This window comes from Colobus angolensis, unplaced genomic scaffold, assembly GCF_000951035.1.
Source record: "Colobus angolensis palliatus isolate OR3802 unplaced genomic scaffold, Cang.pa_1.0 Scaffold6, whole genome shotgun sequence".
Classification (NCBI taxonomy): domain Eukaryota; kingdom Metazoa; phylum Chordata; class Mammalia; order Primates; family Cercopithecidae; genus Colobus; species Colobus angolensis.
The window spans coordinates 1,534,352-1,554,401 of NW_012119598.1; the positions used below are offsets into that span (position 1 = coordinate 1,534,352).

Below are 20,050 nucleotides of genomic sequence, written 5' to 3' on the forward strand. Positions count from 1 at the left end.
TTACAATCCCACCAACAGTGTAAAAGTGTTCCTATTTCTCCACATCCTCTCCAGCACCTGTTGTTTCCTGACTTTTTAATGATTGCCATTCTAAGTGGTGTGAGATGGTATCTCATTGTGGTTTTGATTTGCATTTCTCTGATGGCCAGTGATGAGGTTTTGTTTTTAAATGAGAAATGGATACTAGATTTTGTTAAATGCTTTTTCTACATCTACTCAGATGACCATATTTCTGTCTTAGTCTCTTAACAAGGCGAATTACACTGACTGTTTTTCAAACATAACACAACTTTGCAGCCCAAGGCTAAATCTCACATGGTTATGATGTATTTTATATTTTTATATATTGCTATGTTTACAAGGATACAGAACTGTAGTTTTCTTCTCTTGCAATGCCTGTCTGATTTTAGCACCAGGTTAATGCTGAAATCACAATGCTGACATCAATTAACCTAGTCCTTCAATTTGTGGAAAAACTTGTGTAGAATTAGTATTTTAACTTGCTCAAATGTTTGGTAGTATTCATCAGTAAAATCATCAAAAACTAGCCAGGCATGGTGATGTGTGCCCATAGTCCCAGCTACTTGGGAGGCTAAGATGGAAGGATACAGGAGGATAGCTTGAGCCTGGGAGGTTGAGGCTGCAGTGAGCCATGATCACACCACTGCACTCCAGCTTGGGTGACAGAGTAAGACCCTACCTCAAAAAAAAAAAAAAAAAAAAAAATCATCTATACCTAGAGTTTTCTTTGTGGGAAAGTTTAACTAAAATTTAAATGTCTTAAGTTGATATAGGGCTACTGAGGTTATTTATTTCACCTTTAGTGAGTTTTGGTAGTTTGTCTTCCAAGGAATGTATCCAGTTTACCTAAGTTGTTAAATTCATTGGTATAAATCTGTTCAATATGTACAAGGAGTCAGGGAAGTATTATTTGTAATGGGGAAAAATTCATAAAAACCTACATACAAAAGAGATTAATTTAAACCATGGCATATCATTTAGTGTATCTCATTTCAAAGCACAGTTATTGCTCATGCAAAGCAGGTGAAGCCTGATGAAAATACAGGCAAGTTTGTTCCATGCTTTTCACACTTACAAGATTCTCCCCCTTGTCATCAAAATCTGGTTGAGGTAATGGCTCAGGAACAGGTGACTGCTCAAGCAGCAGGGAACTGAGACCATTGAAGTCCTTTTTACAAACAGGTGTTCCTCCTTTACGCAATGGAGTATTTGCTGGCAAAGATTCATCAAACACTTCCGGGCTTAAGTCCTCTCCAAAAGTAACTCTCTTCCTCTTCCTCATATTTAGAAAGGCCGGTGCTTCAAAATTTTCTTCATCTTCTGTAATTAGATAATAAATGAGAGTAACTGAAAAATTAAGCTATATTTCTTATCTAAAAGGCATATACTAGAATCTTTTAAAGTGATTATATTCAGCTATTATTTGTATAATAGCTAGTAAAGTAAAGCTACAAAATAATTGTTGGTAGAGCAAATTCAAAATGGAGAAGACAAGCACATTTCCAATTAAAATATGGTAACAGATTTCCAAGTAAAAATGTGCATATCTTAAACGTTTATAAAATTGAAATATAAATTTTCTTACAAATCCCACCACTACGTAAAAATGGATCCATGAAATGGACAGACCAATTCTGAGGCTCTCCAAGGAGACTCTATTCCTCTCAACTGTTCTTCATTCACGTGTTATTTTAGAAACATTAAGGCATTGAAAATTTCATATATTATACCAGGTTTATTAACAAGAAAGTGATATCCTCAAGCTTAAAAACAAGTATGAATTTCTTACTTGCTTCTTTATCTTTGCAACAGTTTGGGAGATTTGAGATTAAGCTGGAATGAGTCCCATCATCATCACAGAGGTTGTTACAGTGTTCCTAAACAGAATAAACATCAATGAATCATTTTACATATAGAAATACATAGATGTCGTCATTAAAAATGGCAGTTTTGAAATTCTCTGTCAGCTGCAGATAGATACTCCTGTATGAAAGATTACCTTTATTTTCAATAACTGTCCTGGCTCAAAACCATGATATCAGGCATAAATCATAACTACGTCTCCTACAAACCACTTTAGAACACAGCATTTCAGGGCAAAATTGAAGCACAGGAATCAATAAACGTGGATCAAATTCATTCAATGTTTGATCTAGCAAGTAAAGTTAAGGAAAACATCAGTAGCTAGAATAACAGCATATGGTTATCGCTTGGTCATCTATGGGAGATTCGTTTTAGGGTACCCTAAGATACCAAAATCCACGGATGCTCAAGTCCCTTTTATAAAATGGCACCGTATTTACATACAACTTGAACACATCCTCCCGTATACTTTAAATACTACTTATAATATCTAATACAATGTAAATGTCATGTCAAAGAATACTTTTTATTTATTTATTTTTGAGACAAGGTCTGGCTCTATCACCCAGGCTGGAGTGCAATGGTGCAATCTCAGGTCACTGTAACCTGTCTCCCAGGCTCAAGCCATTCTCCCATCTCAGCCTCCTGAGTAGCTGGGACTACAGATGCGCACTACCACACCCAGCTAATTTCTGTATTTTTCTGCAGAGATGAGGTTTCGTCATGTTGCCCAGGCTGGTCTCGAACCCATGAGCTCAAGCAATCTGTGTGCCTCAGCCTCCCAAAGTGCTGGGATTACAGCTAGGAGCCACTGTGCACAACCTAAAAGAATACTTTTAAATGGCATTGTTATATGGTATTGCTAATATGTATTGTATGATGCTGTTATATGTTATTGTTTTTATGTGTTTTGTGACTTTTTTTTCCTGATAATTTTTGATCTGTGGTTGGTTTAATCCATGGATGCAGAACCCAAGGATTTGAAGGCTACATGTACCATATATGGTGTCAGATGAGGAAAACTATATAAATGATCTGAGATAGAAGAACTGCACTAAAATAAGAAAAAAGCCAACAGTTAAACGGTATAACATCATGTTTTATCTTTTAAACATGCGAACCACACCTATTCCTGGTATTTAAATCTTTTTACGTTACTATATTCTTGAGGAAGAAACAACGAAAGAAGGTAGCAGTTGTCCCTGTGTGTTTCTCCAAATGAAGACTACAGTGTAGGCAAGTTAGGAAGGAAGGGATATTGTAAGCCCCGTAGAAAAAGACAGAACAAGCCTAAACACAGGGCCCCTGGAGCTCAGCAGGAGACAGCCAGGCCTACAGACTGGATCAAAGGTCCCTCTTAATCACCACCTACTCGTCTAGCCTCCACCTAAACCTCTGACCAGTCCTTGTTATCAAGAATTCCTCATTTTCTCCTGTATATCCAATTCTAAAAACAGTACCTGCTCTAAGAAATAGTCCTGCCCCAAATAAACCTCCTTCATCTGTCTCTCAAATCAGTTCATTTTTCTGACCAGGAAAATGCACATACCAATATTGCAAAATAAGTTAACTTATACAACAAAGCTCATGTTTACTTTTAGATTTATTTTTAACTGAAACAATCAGAAAAGTCAGCAAACAACTCACAATTTATATGCCTCCCAATTTTTGCCATCTTAGTATAAAGATCATTAGTTGTAAATGTTTCATTTTCCTTTTTTTTTTGAGACGGAGTCTCACTCTGTTGCCCAGACTGGAGTGCAGTGGCCCAATCTTGGCTCACTGCAAGCTCTGCCTCCCAGGTTTAAGCCATTCTCCTGCCCCAGCCTCTTGAGTAGCTGGGACTACAGGCGCCCGCCACCATGCCTGGCTAATTTTTTGTATTTTTAGTAGAGACGGGGTTTCACCCTGTCAGCCAGGATGGTCTCTATCTCCTGACCTCGTGATCCACCTGCCTCGGCCTCCCAAAGTGCTGGGATTACAGGCGTGAGACACTATGCCTGGCCAGTTGTGTTTTCATATGATTCTAATGACAAGACTTAATACTTGCTGTGTCATATTGTTATAAAATAAGAGTTGCACGGATCATTCAGATGTTAAGTCTCTTTGAGAAGATATGAACAAACAGCGCTGTGTGTATTACAGATCCAAAGCAGCTTTTTTTTTTTTTTGGCCCAGACTGGTCTCAAACTCCTGGGTTCAAGCGATCCTTCAGTCTTGGTCTTCCAAAGTCAGGGGATTACAGGTGTGAGCTATTGTACCTGGCCACAAATCAGCTCTTTAACCAAAATTATTAAAGCTTTATAAATAGCAACTGACCATCAATGATCCATGTAAATACAAGGTAATTTAGTTCCTTTTGGTTTCAGAACAGATTAGAACAGGCTTGTAGGCATACTTGAATGTTAAAATGTTTATGGTTTGAAAAAAAGATTTGTGTTTCTGGGGTGCCAGACACTCGTGGTGATTTTATAGTATCCCATTTAACGCTCAAATTACTCTAAAAGTAGTTACCAACTTTACATTTTTATAGATAAGGAAACCAGGCACAGAAAGGTCAAATAATTTGCTCAGTGACTATGTTTCCAAGTCAAGATCTGAAACTTGGCATTTTGACTCCTGAGGCTATTCTCTCAACCTCTCATGGACTGACAGCCTGTCATGGATTTTAACAGTAGACGTATCTGGGTTCACTTAACAACCTACAAGCCTAAGTGTATGTCAAACAGGTCCTATATCTTTCTGGGAGCACTACTGCTGTATATATATGCCAGAACTATCAATAGAAACTACTCAATAAATGCCAGCTAGTTCCTATCAACTTCCTCTTTCCTCATATTGACTGGGCTTAGACAAAAAAGGATGGCTATAAGAAGTACTTTTAATACCAAATATTTTGGGAGGAATAATCAGTTTAACAGACTGACACATTAATTATGATTAAGTAATTAATATCACTTACACAATTACATAAATCAATAATGTTAGTGCAATAAGATTATGTAAGATTATGACCCTTTATAAACTACAGTCTACTTATATTAAATTCTACATACTATATACTGTATTTAATTTTTTAAAAATAAGAACAAAAAGGAACTACACAGTGCTGTCAGTAAGAAAAGATAAGGAAAAAAAATCACAATAAGACAGGTAAGACATTTCCTTTTAAACTAGTATGAAATATGACATTTCAAGGGTATTACTTTGAACGAAAATGCATTTTTATTCATTTGCTTTAGGAAATTTAACTCTCTTCTTACCTGTAAGCTCTCTAGACACATCTTAACAGAGGGTTTCTTCAGTACAGAACGAAGTACAAAGGTCTTAGGGGTGGAAAGGTTCCTCCTGCACGCTGGAGTAGCTGGTGACCTGACATCAGGGACTGCGTCTGAGCTCACTTCTGCTGTGAACATGTCAGGCGAAACGGCATCGCTTGATCCTTTGCCCACTACACAGTCAGCAACCTTCAGTGCTTCAAGATAAACATGTAAACTTGAGAGGAGGAAGATCTCTTAAATCTGTTTGTTCTAGACCAAAAATATATTGTGTATTTGCAAAGATAATAACGTGCTATGAAGAAATTAAAACCTAATATAACCTGATTAGGCAGTAACGTCTGGGATTTCATTTGGAAAGAAAAAAGGAGGTCAAGAAGCAGCATTGGTCAGTTTTTACCTCAAATATGACTATGAAGGGTAAAGTGGGTATGGGAATTTGGCTCCCCAGGAAATCTCTGAGTCAGAGTTTGAAAGAAGGTATCATGAATCAGCTATAAGCTATTAGTGTGCCTCTACTCATGACACCTACTACTTGGACCATAAAAATTAATCTGAGCCAAGCACTGACTAATAAGCAATTTTATTGCTAGAGTCACAGGCATTTCAACATTCGAGGGTGGCAGGAATGAGAAGAGAAAGATCATCACACCAAACTACAAACACACTGTATGTGTCCCAAACAGGCATGGCTTTTCTTCCCAAATTCTTCCCATAGGAGAACGTTGCCTTATGATTAAGTGATCCATTGAACAAATACACGATGTGGCAGGCACTCCTCTGGGTGCTGAAGAAGTAAAGATGAGCACACCCCATTAACCAGCACGGAATAAGCAGGGATTACAATATCTCACAGCAGGGAGGAGGGAGAGGGAAGGAGTGGTGGCTATGAAGAGAAACATGAGGATCCTCAGGACAGAACCGCGCTGTGGCTTGGCTGCACTGTGCTCACATGAATCCACACATGATAAAACCACATGGACTAAACATACACAAAAGTGTGTGCATGTAAAACTGGTGAAATCTGAAAACAAGTTGGTGGATTGTAGCAATGTCCATTTCCTGGTTGTGATATTAATATATTGTAGCTATGCAACATGTCACTACTGGGGGAAACTAGGTGAAGGGAATACTGGATTTCTTTATATTATTTCTTACAACTAGATAGCAAATTTAGTTATTTCAAATAAAAAGTTATATATATATACACACAACAAGTAGTTAATATATGCTATTAAAGAAAATAATGTAGCAAGAGAGGAATACAGTATGATAAGCTGGAAGGAAGTGCTACTGCTTTGGGTAAACAGAGAGCTCCTGAGCAGACACCTGAATAGAACGAGGTGAACCACACACTGATTTAGGAATGGACACTATGCACACAAAGCCAAGTGCAAAGACCTGAGGTAAAGATGTACCTGGCATAGCAGAGGCCCAAGCAAGGCTGCTGTGGCTGGAACAGGGGGCATGGACAACAGAGCTGAGAAATAAGCTCAGAGCAATGGTTCAGAACAAGGCCAGGGAAGGCCTAGTAGAAATAATATGTTCTTTGGCTACTTCTCTAAGTATAACAGGAAGTTGATAAAAGATTTTGAGGAGGGCAGTGAGATACTGTGACTTACATTTTAAAACCAGTGCTCTGGCTACTGTGTGAAGAACTGTAACAGGGGACTGGGGAAAGAGGGAAAGCAGGACAACTTCAGAGGACATATAAAACAATGCAGGCAGGAGATGGTGATGGCCTGGACCACACTGATAGGAATGCAAAAGGTGAGAAGGGGGTGGACATTTGACATATTTTGAAGACCCAACAGCATTTGCCAATGCGATAACAAGTTTCATTTGAAAAAGAGAGGTATCAGTTGGGTGCAGTGGCTCACACCTGTAATCCCAGCACTTTGGGAGACTGAGGTGGAATGGAAGGATCGCTTGAGCCCAGGAGTTGGTGACCAGTCTGGGCAACATAGTAGGATCCTGTATCTACCAAAAAAAAAAAAAAAAATTAGCTGGGCATGGTGGTGTGCACCTGTGGTCCCAGCTACTAGGAAGGCTGAGACGGGAGGACTCCTTGAGCCCAGAAGGTTGAGGCTGCAGTGAGCCAAGATCACACCACACTGCACTCCAGCCTGGGTGACACAGCAAAGACTCTGACTTAAGAGAAAAAAAAAAAGGGAGAAGAAAAAGAGAGGTATCAAGTTAAGTCCAATATTTGAGATACAGCAATGAGGTGAATGAGAGTGTCATTTACTAAGATGAAGAAAACAGAGATGAGCGGGTTTGTGAAGGAAAAAATCATCAAGACCTATTGGACTATGTTTAGTTTGAGATGTTTATTAGGCATTCAAGTGAAGGTCATGAAAGGGAGCTGGGGACTTAATTCAAGAGTTCCGGGAAAAGACCACGGGCAACTATTTTAATTTGAAGTCAACAGCATGTGATAATGTCGCCTAGAAAGAGTCACCTAGAGCCGGGCGCGGTGGCTCAAGCCTGTAATCCCAGCACTTTGGGAGGCCGAGACGGGCGGATCACAAGGTCAGGAGATCGAGACCATCCTGGCTAACACGGTGAAACCCCGTCTCTACTAAAAAATACAAAAAACTAGCCGGGCGACGTGGCGGGTGCCTGTAGTCCCAGCTACTCGGGAGGCTGAGGCAGGAGAATGGCGTAAACCCGGGAGGCGGAGCTTGCAGTGAGCTGAGATCCTGCCACTGCACTCCAGCCTGGGCTACAGAGCAAGACTCCATCTCAAAAAAAAAAAAAAAAAAAAAAAAGAAAGAGTCACCTAGAAAGAGTACACATTGGGTATCTTTTATCCAAATGCTTAGAATCAGAAGTGTTTCAGATTACAATTTTTTTTCAGATTTTGAAATATTTGCATTCTACTTACTGGTCAAGCATCTCTAACCTGAAAATCCAGAAATGCTCCACTAAGCATCTCCTTTGCGTGTCATGTCTGCACTCAAAAAGTTTCATAGTTGGCCGGGCGCGGTGGCTCACGCCTGTAATCCCAGCACTTTGAGAGGCCAAGGTGGGTGGATCACAAGGTCAGGAGATCAAGACCATCCTGGCAAACACGGTGAAACCCCGTCTCTACTAAAAATACAAAAAAAAAATTAGCCGGGCGTGATGGCGGGCGCCTGTAGTCCCAGCTTCTCGGGAGGCTGAGGCAGGAGAATGGCGTGAACCTGGGAGCGGCGGAGCTTTGCAGTGAGTGGAGATCGCGCCACTGTACTCCAGCCTGGGCGACAGACTGAGACTCCGTCTCAAAAAAAAAAAAAGTTTCATAGTTTGGATTTTTGGCTTAGGGATGCTCAACCTGTATATAGAGAAAAAAGGTCCAAGCACTGAACGCAAAGGTCCGGGGGCATTCAAATATCTGAAGGTCAGGATGGAAGAAGAGGAGCAAAGAAAATACACAAAGAGGAAATGGTCGGTCATACACGGGAAAATGAGAATGACATCCTGAAACCCAGTGAGGAAAACGCTTCTCACAGGAGGGCCTGGTTATAGATGTCTATATCTGTCCATAGTGCTGCTAAGACATCAAGGAGACGAATGTGTTGAGACTGACTACCACTGGGATGGCAGCCAGGAGATGGTGGGTCAACAAGGCCTATTTGGAGCTGGATCAATGGGAGGCAAGGAGACAGAGTGCGGCCTTCTCTTAAGTTTTGCCTAAAGGAGAGAAAAGAAATGGTGTTCTGACTAGAAGGGAATCCTGGAGCAAAGAGAAGTTTAAGATGGGATATTTTACAGCATCTTGTAGCTGAATAAGAAAAGTTAACAATTCAGAAAAGAGAGGGGACAACTCAGACACAAGGTCCTTGGAAAGAGAAGGAGCAATGGGAATTAGTCCATAAAAAAGAGGGTGGAGGCCAGGCATGGTGGCTCATGTCTGTAATTCCAGCACTTTGGGAGGCCAAGGTGGGCAGATCACCAGAGATTAAGGAGTTTGAGACCAGACTGGCCAACATGGTGAGACAGCGTCTCTACTAAAAATACAAAAATTAGCCAGGCGTGGTGGCGTGTGCCTGTAGTCCCAGCTATGCAGGAGGGCTGAGGCAGGAGAATCACTTGAAACCGGGAGGCAGAGGTTGTAGTGAGCTGACGGCGCACCACTGCAATCCAGCCTGGGCGACAGAGTGAGACTCCATCTCAAAAAAAAAAAAAAAAAAAAAAGAGGCTGGCCCTAGGTAAGAACATTGAGACCCTTTTGAAAGAGGAGCAAAGGTAGATACACACATACAGAGATGCAGGAGGGCTTAGGGGTGGGAGGCCTAAGACCTTTGCTCCCAACATCTCTTATTTTCTCAATGGTACAGGAAGCAAGGAACTGCAAAAGGCTACCAGGGAACTTTCTCTCAGATCACTCATGAGTAGAGCTGCCAGATTTGGCAAATAAAGATGCAGGGGCCCAGTTAAATCCGAATTATATCTAATTCCTTACATATATGTACTTTGATGTAAAACAAAAATACTGGAGTGACCTGGGGGTAGATAGTGAAGTAAGAGTTCTGTGGCTTCATTCCCTGTTCCCAGAGAAATCCAATGAGCAACTGTCTGCAGGCAAAAATAACATCCTGAATATACCAGAATTTGGGAGTGAGGTTGAGACACCTCCTTGGACCCCAGAATGGAGAAAAGCCACACACAAGTGGTAAGAAACTGTTCTGTTTGACTGTGCTGCCCCTCTCCCAACTGGCACAGTGCCACATACAGAGAATTGCCCTGGACCCATAGTTTCTACACTGGGAAGAGTGAGTGAGAGGCAGACATTTGGCTTCCCCACCGTTCTGGGATCCTTTGCAGGTGCTGCATTCTTGTCTCGTCCCCCAGGAAACACTGGGAGTACTGGCAAGGCTGGACCACTGGGGGTCAGATAAAAACAAAGAATGTGGGATGGGGATCACAGCCACTAGAGAGCAAATTTTGGTGGTTTCCTGCATTCCAGCTAACAGAGACGCCACATCAGAGAAACCAGCCAGCTGTGTTAAGCTGCAGGAAACATGGTTAGTGGTTCAAATCCCTGTCCAGCTTCCCCACACAGCTTGGGTGCTCCCATCAGGTCTTCCCCAGGTCCAGAGGCAACTGTAGGTCAGCGATTGCCCACAGAGGAAATATCTGGCCCCTAGCTGTAAAGATGTGAGTCAACTAAGTTCTAGTGCTTGCAATTAAATATTTGCTTTTATTTATTTTTTTTTTTGAGATGAAGTTTCGCTCCGTCACACAGGCTCCAGTGCAGCGGCGCAATCTCAGCTCACTGCAACCTCCGCCTCCCAGATTCAAGCAATTCTCCTGCCTCAGCCTCCTGAGTAGCTGGGATTACAGGCAGGCGCCACCACGCCCAGCTAATTTTTATATTTTCAGTAGAGACAGGATTTCACTATATTGGTCAGGCTGGTCTCGAACTCCTGACCTTGTGATCTGCCCGCCTCAGCCTTCCAAAGTGCTGGGATTACAGGCGTGAGCTACTACACCCGGCCTAAATATTTGCATTCTGCTTACCAGTCAAGCATCTCTAACCTGAAAATCCAGAAATGCTCCAATAACCATCTCCTTTGAGTGTCATGCTGGCACTCAAAAAGTTTCAGAGTTTGGATTTTGGCTTAGGGGGAGCAACTGTAGGTCAGCAATTACCCATGAAAGGTACATCTGGGCCTACCCAATCCTAGAAGTGGAAAGGTGATCAAACTAAGCCCTTCTGCTGTCACTAAGCGTTCCCCAAGCCAGGTAGTGTCAGTGATTACCTGTGGAAGGAGCATCTGTCCCTGCTCAACCCCAGCTGCAGAGAAGTGACTCTACCAAACCTCAGTGCTCTGCTTAACCCTACCCAGGGCTGGGAGGCAAGCTGAAATCCACACACATCTGTGGAGTACAGCCTCAGGCCCTGCCCATCCTATGGGGCCAAGCAACAACCTCAAGCAGCCTCAGAGCCCATCACACGGTTCTGCCCAACTACAGATTCTAAACAATAGTACTGACCAGCCAAGGAAGACAACCTGCAACTCTGCCAAATCAGAGACAATCACAGAGTCCAGAGAGCAGCGCTACCTGACTGAGGTAGAGTCCAGCCAGTGATCTTACTAGACCATGGAGGACAGCTAGCAATATCATTTGACTTCACAGCACAGGAAGCAACCAGAGAACCTGACACCAAAATACCAAGGATCACAAGAAACTACTATGAATAATTAAATGCCAACAAATTGGATAAAAGAAATGGATCATGAACAATAGAAAATCTCAAAAGACCAATAATGAGTAAGATGACAACTGAATTAGTAATAAAAATCTCTCACCAAAAGAAAAGCCCAGGACCAGATGGCTTTATTGCTGACTTCCATCAAACATTTAAAGAACTGACAAGTTTTCCCAAACACTTAAAAAAAAAAAGGAAAGAAAATACTTGCAAATACTTCCTTGTCATTTTACAAGGTTAGCACTACCCTGCTACATACAAGAAAATTATACATCAATATCCCTGGTGAACAAAGATGCAAAAATCCTCCACAAAATATTAGCAAACCTAATTCAGGAACACATTACAAGAATCATTCACCATGATCAAATTAGATTTATCCCTGGGATGCAAGGATGGTTCAACATATCCAAATCTATGTGATACATGACACAAAGATGATGAAAAATAAAAGTCATATGATCACCATTTATGTTTCCTTAAGCAGATCATTGTGAAATTATTCATAACTATTCTTTCGCCCTCTGCCCAGAACCTGTTTTGTATCTGACAATTGCTGAGATTTGGGGAAAGGAGCAAATCATAATAGAAATTAGTACTCCCCTCCATGTATTATGATCATAGTCTCCAAGAAGCTACTATAAGGCATTCATGTGCTCTGAGCAGTGTTTTGTGTGTGTGTTTTAAACTGGTAGGAAACTGCGTGCATATTTATAAAAATAAAAAACTGGAAGAAATGAAAACATATATATCAGAAATAGCCTGGCTTCAAATTTTAAGCACGCACAAATTCTGTCTCTGGGTATTATGAAGCTCTTATGTGAAACATGTTTCTTTGTAATGAAAACCACGTTAGAGATGTTTAGTAATCATATTCTGTTACTGGTACCAAGACTACTAAGGAAATGCCTTTGTACTTTAGGGAAGTACTTTTGGCATTTTATTATATAGACAGGAGAACTGAGATGTAGCCCCTCTCCTGGAAGGGCTGATTTTGAATAACTCCTCATATGATGTACATGTACTGATTACTGCCTATTTTAATAAACACTCTTGGAAAATAAAAAAAAAAGATTAAAAACCATATGATCACCTCAATAGACTGGAGAAAAAGCATTTGACAAAATTGAACACAATATCACAATAAAAATTCTCAGATTAGGAATAGAATGTTCTTCAACACAGTAAAGGTCATACATGACCAACTTGTCGCTAACATCATTCTCGTCAATGAAAAGCATCCATTAATGGGTGAATGGATAAAGAAAACATGGTATATACACACAGCAGAATACTATTTAACCCTAAAAGCGGGGAGACTCTCATTTGCAACAACATGGATGAATCTGGAAGAGATTTTGCTAAGTGAAACAAGCCAGGCACAAAAGACAAAAACCACATGATTTCGTGTACATGAGGAATCTAACAAAGTTGAATTTATAGAAGTAAACAGTTGAATACTGGTTACCAGAGGCTGTAGAAGTGGTGAGGAAGGAAATGGTGAGTTGTTGATCAAAGAATACAAGGTTTCAGATAGACAAGTGGAATCAGTTTTGAGATCTATTACACAACAGTATCTACAGTCAATATTAGTGTATTATATATTTCAAAATAACTAAGAGAGTAATTTTCAAATGTCTCATCATAAAAAAAAGACAGGTAAGTGAAGTGAGGGACATGTTAATTAGCCTGATTTAATCATGCCACATTGTATAAATATATCAAAATATCATATTGTTCCCCATAAATATGTACAGTTATGGTTTGTCATTCAAAAATAATAGTAATACATTTAAGAAAAACAATTACATGACGCATACACTATAAAATTATCTGTTGAAAACATAAATTATATGTATCTAAATTTTAAAAAGAAATAAAGGAAGGAGTGTTGGATATTTTAAGAGAAAAATAAGGTGTGAAACTGTGTGGATTGATTAAGAAACAGCACAGATGGGCTGGGAGCGGTGGCTCACGCCTGTAATTCCCACCCCTTTGGGAGGCCAAGGCAGGTAGATCACCTGTGATCAGGAGTTCAAGATCAGCCTGGCCAACATGGTGAAATCCCGTCTCTACAATAATACAAAAATTAGCCGGGCATGGTGGCGGGTGCCTGTAATTCCAGCTACTTGGGAGGCTGAGGTGGGAGAATGGCTTGAACCTGGGAAGCGGAGGTTACAGTGAGTTGAGACTGCGCCACTGCACTCTAGCCTGGGTGACACAGCAAGACTCTGTCTCAAAAAAAAAAAAAAAAGAAACAGCACAGAGCCATTTGAGGTTAAAAAAAAAAACAAACAAAATTGAGGCTATCAGCATACCAAATATTAGCAGCTCTGGGGCAGGTGCAGAGAACGCAGGGAGAGTCAGTGAGTTGGATTTCTGGCTACATAGGTAAAACAGAGGAAGCAGAGGGGGTAAAGGAGATCGGAGGTGCCATGCAGGTCTCCCTAAGCTCCCCCTTAACAAGGGACACTTGATTCCATCTTAGAACATCTTTTTATTCTTCCTGAAGGTGCACTGTCTGCGGTGCCACCAAAAAACAACAGAGTTTAAAATACAGAAATCAACACCAGACTCCTTTCATCAAGGCCCCATCTACTATGGTAGATCTATTCTTCCCTGTCTAATTACAATATTTCTGAGTACGGCTTCATGGCACGCCTAAATAAAATTTTGGCCTGTGTGATTTCAACATTTCACATTGTAGAGTGAGGTGTTTAGTACGATGACAACTGTTAATCGCCACACTTCATACAATCTATAATCACTATCACAGAGAAGCTGTCACTCCTACGCAAAGTCCCATAAGAGCAAAGCAAAAAGAATTGTTAAGAAACCGTTGGGCCGGGCACAATGGCTCATGCCTGTAATCCCAGCACTTTGGGGGGCTGAGACGTGGATCATGAGGTCAGTAGTTCAAGACCAGCCTGGCCAAGATGGTGAGACCCCGTTTCAACTGAAAATACAAAAAAATTAGTTGGGCACGGTGGCAGGTGCCTGTAATTCTAGCTACTCAGGAGGCTGAAGCAGAGAATTGCTTGAACCCAGGAGGCAGAGGTTGCAGTGAGATGAGATTGCGCCATTGCACTCCAGCCTGGGCAACAGAGCGAGACTCCATCTCAAAAACCTATTTAAAGCATATATAACTGTTTTGGCTGGGCACAGTGGCTCACGCCTGTAATCCCAGGACTTTAGGAGGCCAAGACAGGTGGATTGCTGAAGGCAAGGAGTTGAAGCCCAGCCTGGGCAATATGGCAAAATCCCATCTCTACTAAAAACATAAAAATTAGCTGGGCATGGTGGTGCACGCCTGTAATACCAGCTACTCAGGAGGCTAAAACACAAGAATGGCTTGAACGTGGTAGGGGGAGGTTGCAATGAGCCGCGATCGCACCACTGCCCTCCAGCCTGGGCAACAGAGTAAGAAACTGCCTAAAAAAAAAAAGGAAAAGAAAGCACATATAACTGTTTAATCCAAAAACAACATCTTGTGGGGCTTATAACGAAATAAATGTTTATCTGTAAAGGATCATAAAAGCCATGGCTGGAAAGGAGAGGAAATTGATCTGCAGAGTTTGTAGTTTCTGTATTTTATGTGATACTGTATAATATCAAACAGACTATGAAAGATTACAGAGCAATAATTAGGAATAGAAAACATAAGATAAAATGACAGATGTGAATAAAACCACGTTAAGTAATTACCTGAAGTTAATAGATGAAATATTCCAATTACAATAAATTATTAGAATGGATCAAAAAAATACAAGATTCAATTATATGCCCATAAGAGTTTTACTTTAAAGATCCAAGTAGAAAAAAAAGTCAAGCTAAACCCTTGCTAGTAATGTTCACTCAGTACAAGCATACTGATTTTGAGAAAGAATAATTTTTACATTCTGGTAAAACTCTTTTTACATGCTTAAAAACAAATAAAATTATTACAAGCAGTGTTTCTCTAACAAAGAATACTTGTTAATATGTTCATAGGTGCTACCTCTTTATACTAAATTCCGTGAGTTTGGAAATACTTCACTAATTCTTATTGAAGGTAGCTTAAAAAAGAGAGTATCTCTCACATGAAAAGAATTCGGAAGCATCTCTACTAGGCCATGAGCTCCTAAAAAGTAGGAAGCAATTTCATTTCCCCCAAATTTTAGCAAACAGGTACACAAATCACAAATGTCTATGAATCGGGAAACTGGCCATGTACTAAGAAAAGATTACTTACCATTTGAAGTCTCTGTGAGCTCTGAAAGGGGAAGAGACTCTTCAACTAAAACTCCAGACTGTATTGAACCACGTTTAGACGATTTCTTGGGGAAAAATGGAAAGAGTATTACATTTTATTACTTACAGTACTACTCATGTCTTTATAAAGATTTGAGTAAACATTATAGATTACCTGGAAATCTGGAGTTCAATCAGTCACCTTCATTATCTCATAAACACAAAGTGTACAGGATCTAACAATGAAGTATCCATACTAACTGCATCCTAAACATCCGACAAATCAACTTTTAATTCCCCAGGAAAAGTTTAAAGGACAAATTTTTGTTGTTATAGCCTAGAGAGTTGTATTATCTGCAATTCTTTAGAGAAAATTCTCAAAATAAAGTTTATATAATTATCAAATACCAAACGAAATCAATAACTGGGATATGAAAAACATTAAAGGCCAGGATAGAAAACACAGCCACATTAATTCAGAAATAATATCTGAATCATGATGTATGTTCAAACAATTAATCAAAGTTCTGATAACAAACAATTACTCTTGCTTCTGTCCGGTGGGGATTTCACATCAACCTGAACAGGGTGGAGGGAGCCAAGATTATAGGTGACTGAAATACAAAGGAAATCCACTGCAGCCTGAAGAATCTCTAATAACTATCAAATCTTTGTTCTGCCAGTCCATATAAAACGAATAGGACGAGCACTGGATCTAAGTGACAGAGAAGGTACAGAAAGAGTTCCAACTGTAATGGTGTTAGGTGTCTCCTCTCACAAAGGACATGAGGAGCTAGTGTGTCAAACCAGAACTAGGAGCATGAAGCAAGAAAAGCCTGTCAGGAAAGACCAGCTCCCTGTTCACACGTGCACACAGGTCAGCTGATCTTCAGTAGTATTACTTTTCTCCTAATATCACCTTTTGATCATGTTGACAGGGTTTAGGTAGTTGTAAGCCACAAAAATCCCTACAGCTACTTGAAAGAAGTGAGCAGAGCAAAGGAGAAATTGCTGAATGGCACCCTGATTTCCATCAGAAGGAAAGCAGTCAGGGGCAGGCATATGTGCAAGACTCCCAGGCCTGTGGAGTACACCCCACATAGAAGGCATCTGCTTATACCCTGCTCTCCAGGTAGAAAAAATACTGTCTGAGGGCAGGACTGTAACTTCCTCCCTTCTTAGAGTATCACCCTCTAGAATATCTCACACGGCCAGGCGCGGTGGCTTAAGCCTGTAATCCCAGCACTTTGGGAGGCCGAGACGGGTGGATCACGAGGTCAGGAGATCGAGACCATCCTGGCTAACATGGTGAAACCCCATCTCTACTAAAAAAAAAATACAAAAAACTAGCCGGGCGAGGTGGCGGGTGCCTGTAGTCCCAGCTACTTGGGAGGCTGAGGCAGGAGAATGGCATAAACCCGGGAGGCAGAGCTTGCAGTGAGCTGAGATCCGGCCACTGCACTCCAGCCCGGGCGACAGAGCGAGACTCTGTCTCAAAAAAAAAAAAAAAAGAATACCTCACACACAGAAGACCCCAGGGCTTATTCTCTTTGTAAGGTTAGTAGTCAAAAGTGAGATCGCTATGCAAACCGTCTCTAATAAGCGATAAATATCAACAACCATAAAATTAATAGGTAGGAAACACACACACACACCCCCCCAGCTACCACAGGGCAGAACAAGGTACTAAAATTGAAGAATGGCACTGACAGTCTTAAAACGGCCTATTCAGAAAACCAAAACTTCATTTGCCTACGTGTAAAGTAAGTGAATTACCTCAGAAAGATCTGCAGAAGTTTCAACTGCACATGCTCTGTCTGTATCAATATTGAGTATATGGAGACCAATTACTTTTCCTTTAGCATCTGTTAGATTTTCATCAGAGTCTCTCTGATAGGATATTCGCCGACGTTTGGAGGACAACACTGCAGGGAACCCAGACTGCTGGCACAGGCTGAGACCTTCCTTTCTGGCTATAAACACAAAACAAAACCAAAACAACACAGGCATAAATGTTTTCATAGATATAATATATATATTTATTTCTTTTCTTTTTTTTTTTTTTGAGACAGTTTCACTCATCACCCAGGCTGGAGTACAATGGTGCGATCTCAGCTCACTGCAACCTCCACCTCCTGGGTTCAAGTGATTCTCCTGCCTCTGTCTCCTGCATAGCTGGGATTACAGGCTCACGCCACCATGCCCAGCTAATCTTTGTATATTTAGTACAGACGGGGTTTCACCACGTTGGTCAGGCTGGTCTGAACTCCTGACCTCAGGTGATCCACCCACCTCAGCCTCCCAAAGTGCTGGGATTACAGGCATGAGCCAACATACCCGGCTATTGTGCATCATAATAATTTTAGTAAAATCTAGTTCTTGAGTCTAAATTATCAATGAAAAGAAAAATCTAGCACACTTTTTTATTCCAAAACAATAAATCTAACTGAAAGGAATGAAAACATGCCTATTGAAAAGATAAGATATACTAAAATACTTTCGCATGTCTAACATGGTACCTTACGCTTTTTCAATGTATGATGACACCTGTTATTTTAAAAGATGTGGTTATGTTCTAATACTCTGTATAACTTTATGAAACAGACAACCACAACGTGCCTCAGCTTTTTCCAGCTTAAAAAAAAGGAATTGTCTACAGAATTATAATGATGTAAATAAATTTTAAGACCCAGGAAAAAACTGAAACAATAAGTGAGTCACAAACTACAAATATAAATCAGTACATCTGAACAGGTCACACACTCTAGAGACAGATGAGGGGGACTTGCCTCGGGCTAACAGAGCAATCCTCATGGGTGGTGTTGAAATTGCACTTAAAGATGGTTCAAGAATTCAAAACAAACTCATTTGGAACCTTAGCGTGTAAAGTACCAGAGAATAGTTATAATGATGACAGTAAGACCAAGATTTTGTCACATTCTGGTGTCTGAAATGCTTTGTGATTGGGTGGGTGGGGGGGGAAGACTGAAAAAACCACCAAATAAACTACAATCTAAGAGTTACAGAACATAACAGGTTATCAGATTGGATATACTTGTGTGTGTGGTGCTGTTTTTTTTTTTTTTTTTTGAAAGTGAGTCTCACTTCTTTGCCCAGGCTAGAGTGCAATGGCACGATCTGGGATCACTGCAACCTCCACCTCCCGGGTTCAAGTGATTCTCCTGCCTCAGCTTCCCCAGTAGCTGGGATTATAGGCATGCGCCACCATGCCTGGCTAATTTTTGTATTTTTAGTAGAGACAGGGTTTCACCATGTTGGCCAGGCTGGTCTCGAATTCCTGACCCCAAGTGATCCTCCCTCCTCAGCCTCCCAAAGTGCTGGAATTACAGGCATGAGCCACTGCGCCTGGCTGGATATATTTGTTTTTAACATCAAGGTTGGGTGTTTGGTACTCATATAAAATTTATATGAATTTATTTCATGTATTAAATGCTTGCCAAGCTTAATGATAATCCTGTAAAAATCAAGATTTGTAAACTCAAAATTGCCAAAAGCTCTATGGTAAAGGTGAAATGAGCTAATTATCTCTGACATTTTAAAACTTAAAATTTAATTGCAACCATGTGGAAATGTGGGATTAGGAGTGCCTGATGCCAGGTTTTCTTTTCCAAGAGAAACCAGAAATCCATATTTTTGTGTGAAATGCCCCAAATTTTTAATGTTAGTCTCATTTCATAAATATAATTGTGTTCTGAAAAGATTGGTTCCACACTAAATCATTTCATATCTCAGAAGCTTGTCTTTATAAATACTGAAGTCAAAACTGAACGAATTATCTCTACTCACTCAAGTCTGTCGTCTCGGACTCTCCTCCTGCCTCTGAGAATTCTGGACAGTCGGTCATTTTCTCGTTTTCCTTTATGGAGTGAAAAGCTGACTGGAAGGCCGATATTCGTTCTCTTAAAGAGTTAACATTTCGATACAGTGCGGGGCTGCCCTGCGAAAGTACAAAATATATAAGAAGTATTATAATCAATTCATACTTTCTATATTCTAGGCCTACAGCCTTTGAATCCAAAATTAAATACAGTACACATACGCTTTTTGAAGATCAGAGGTAAGGAGTTAGTGTGGTAGAGCTTCTTCACCCTGGAATCACACATTTTCAGTTTGAATAAAGAAGTTTAGCACAAAAATGTTGAGAGGCCAGCCTAAGAGTAGATGGAGGGTGCCAAGAAAACATTGCGCTCTGGGATGGTGCAACAAAAAGGGACAGGAGCAACCTGTTTGCAATTTTTACCAAATGTTGTGCTAGATGTATCTGTAGGAAGCCATCTGCATGGTGCCTGTGTCACAGGTAAGTCTCAGCATACCTACTTCAGTCCAAGCTGTTTCTACTCAGCACCGCTCTACACATGCCCTCCAGCCCAGGGGCCAGAACGAGATACAGAAGTTCCATACATACTCAGATACCACATTTGCATCGCTCTCTTTTTTG

At 40.7% G+C, this 20,050-nt stretch overlaps 1 protein-coding gene across 2 annotated transcripts in view; it reads right to left on the minus strand.

Annotated features, from left to right (window-relative positions):
* The window catches only part of CDCA2 (cell division cycle associated 2), a 51,713-nt gene that overhangs the window by 24,522 nt on the left and 7,141 nt on the right, over positions 1-20,050 (minus strand). For both annotated transcript variants that reach the window (XM_011962595.1, XM_011962596.1), the window contains exons 5-10: positions 19,399-19,549; positions 17,368-17,564; positions 15,593-15,677; positions 5,148-5,359; positions 1,811-1,898; positions 1,097-1,341 (exon numbers count right to left, since the gene is read on the minus strand). In XM_011962595.1, coding sequence (XP_011817985.1) covers positions 1,097-1,341; positions 1,811-1,898; positions 5,148-5,359; positions 15,593-15,677; positions 17,368-17,564; positions 19,399-19,549 — 978 coding nt within the window. The remainder of the gene's footprint in view (positions 1-1,096; positions 1,342-1,810; positions 1,899-5,147; positions 5,360-15,592; positions 15,678-17,367; positions 17,565-19,398; positions 19,550-20,050) is intronic.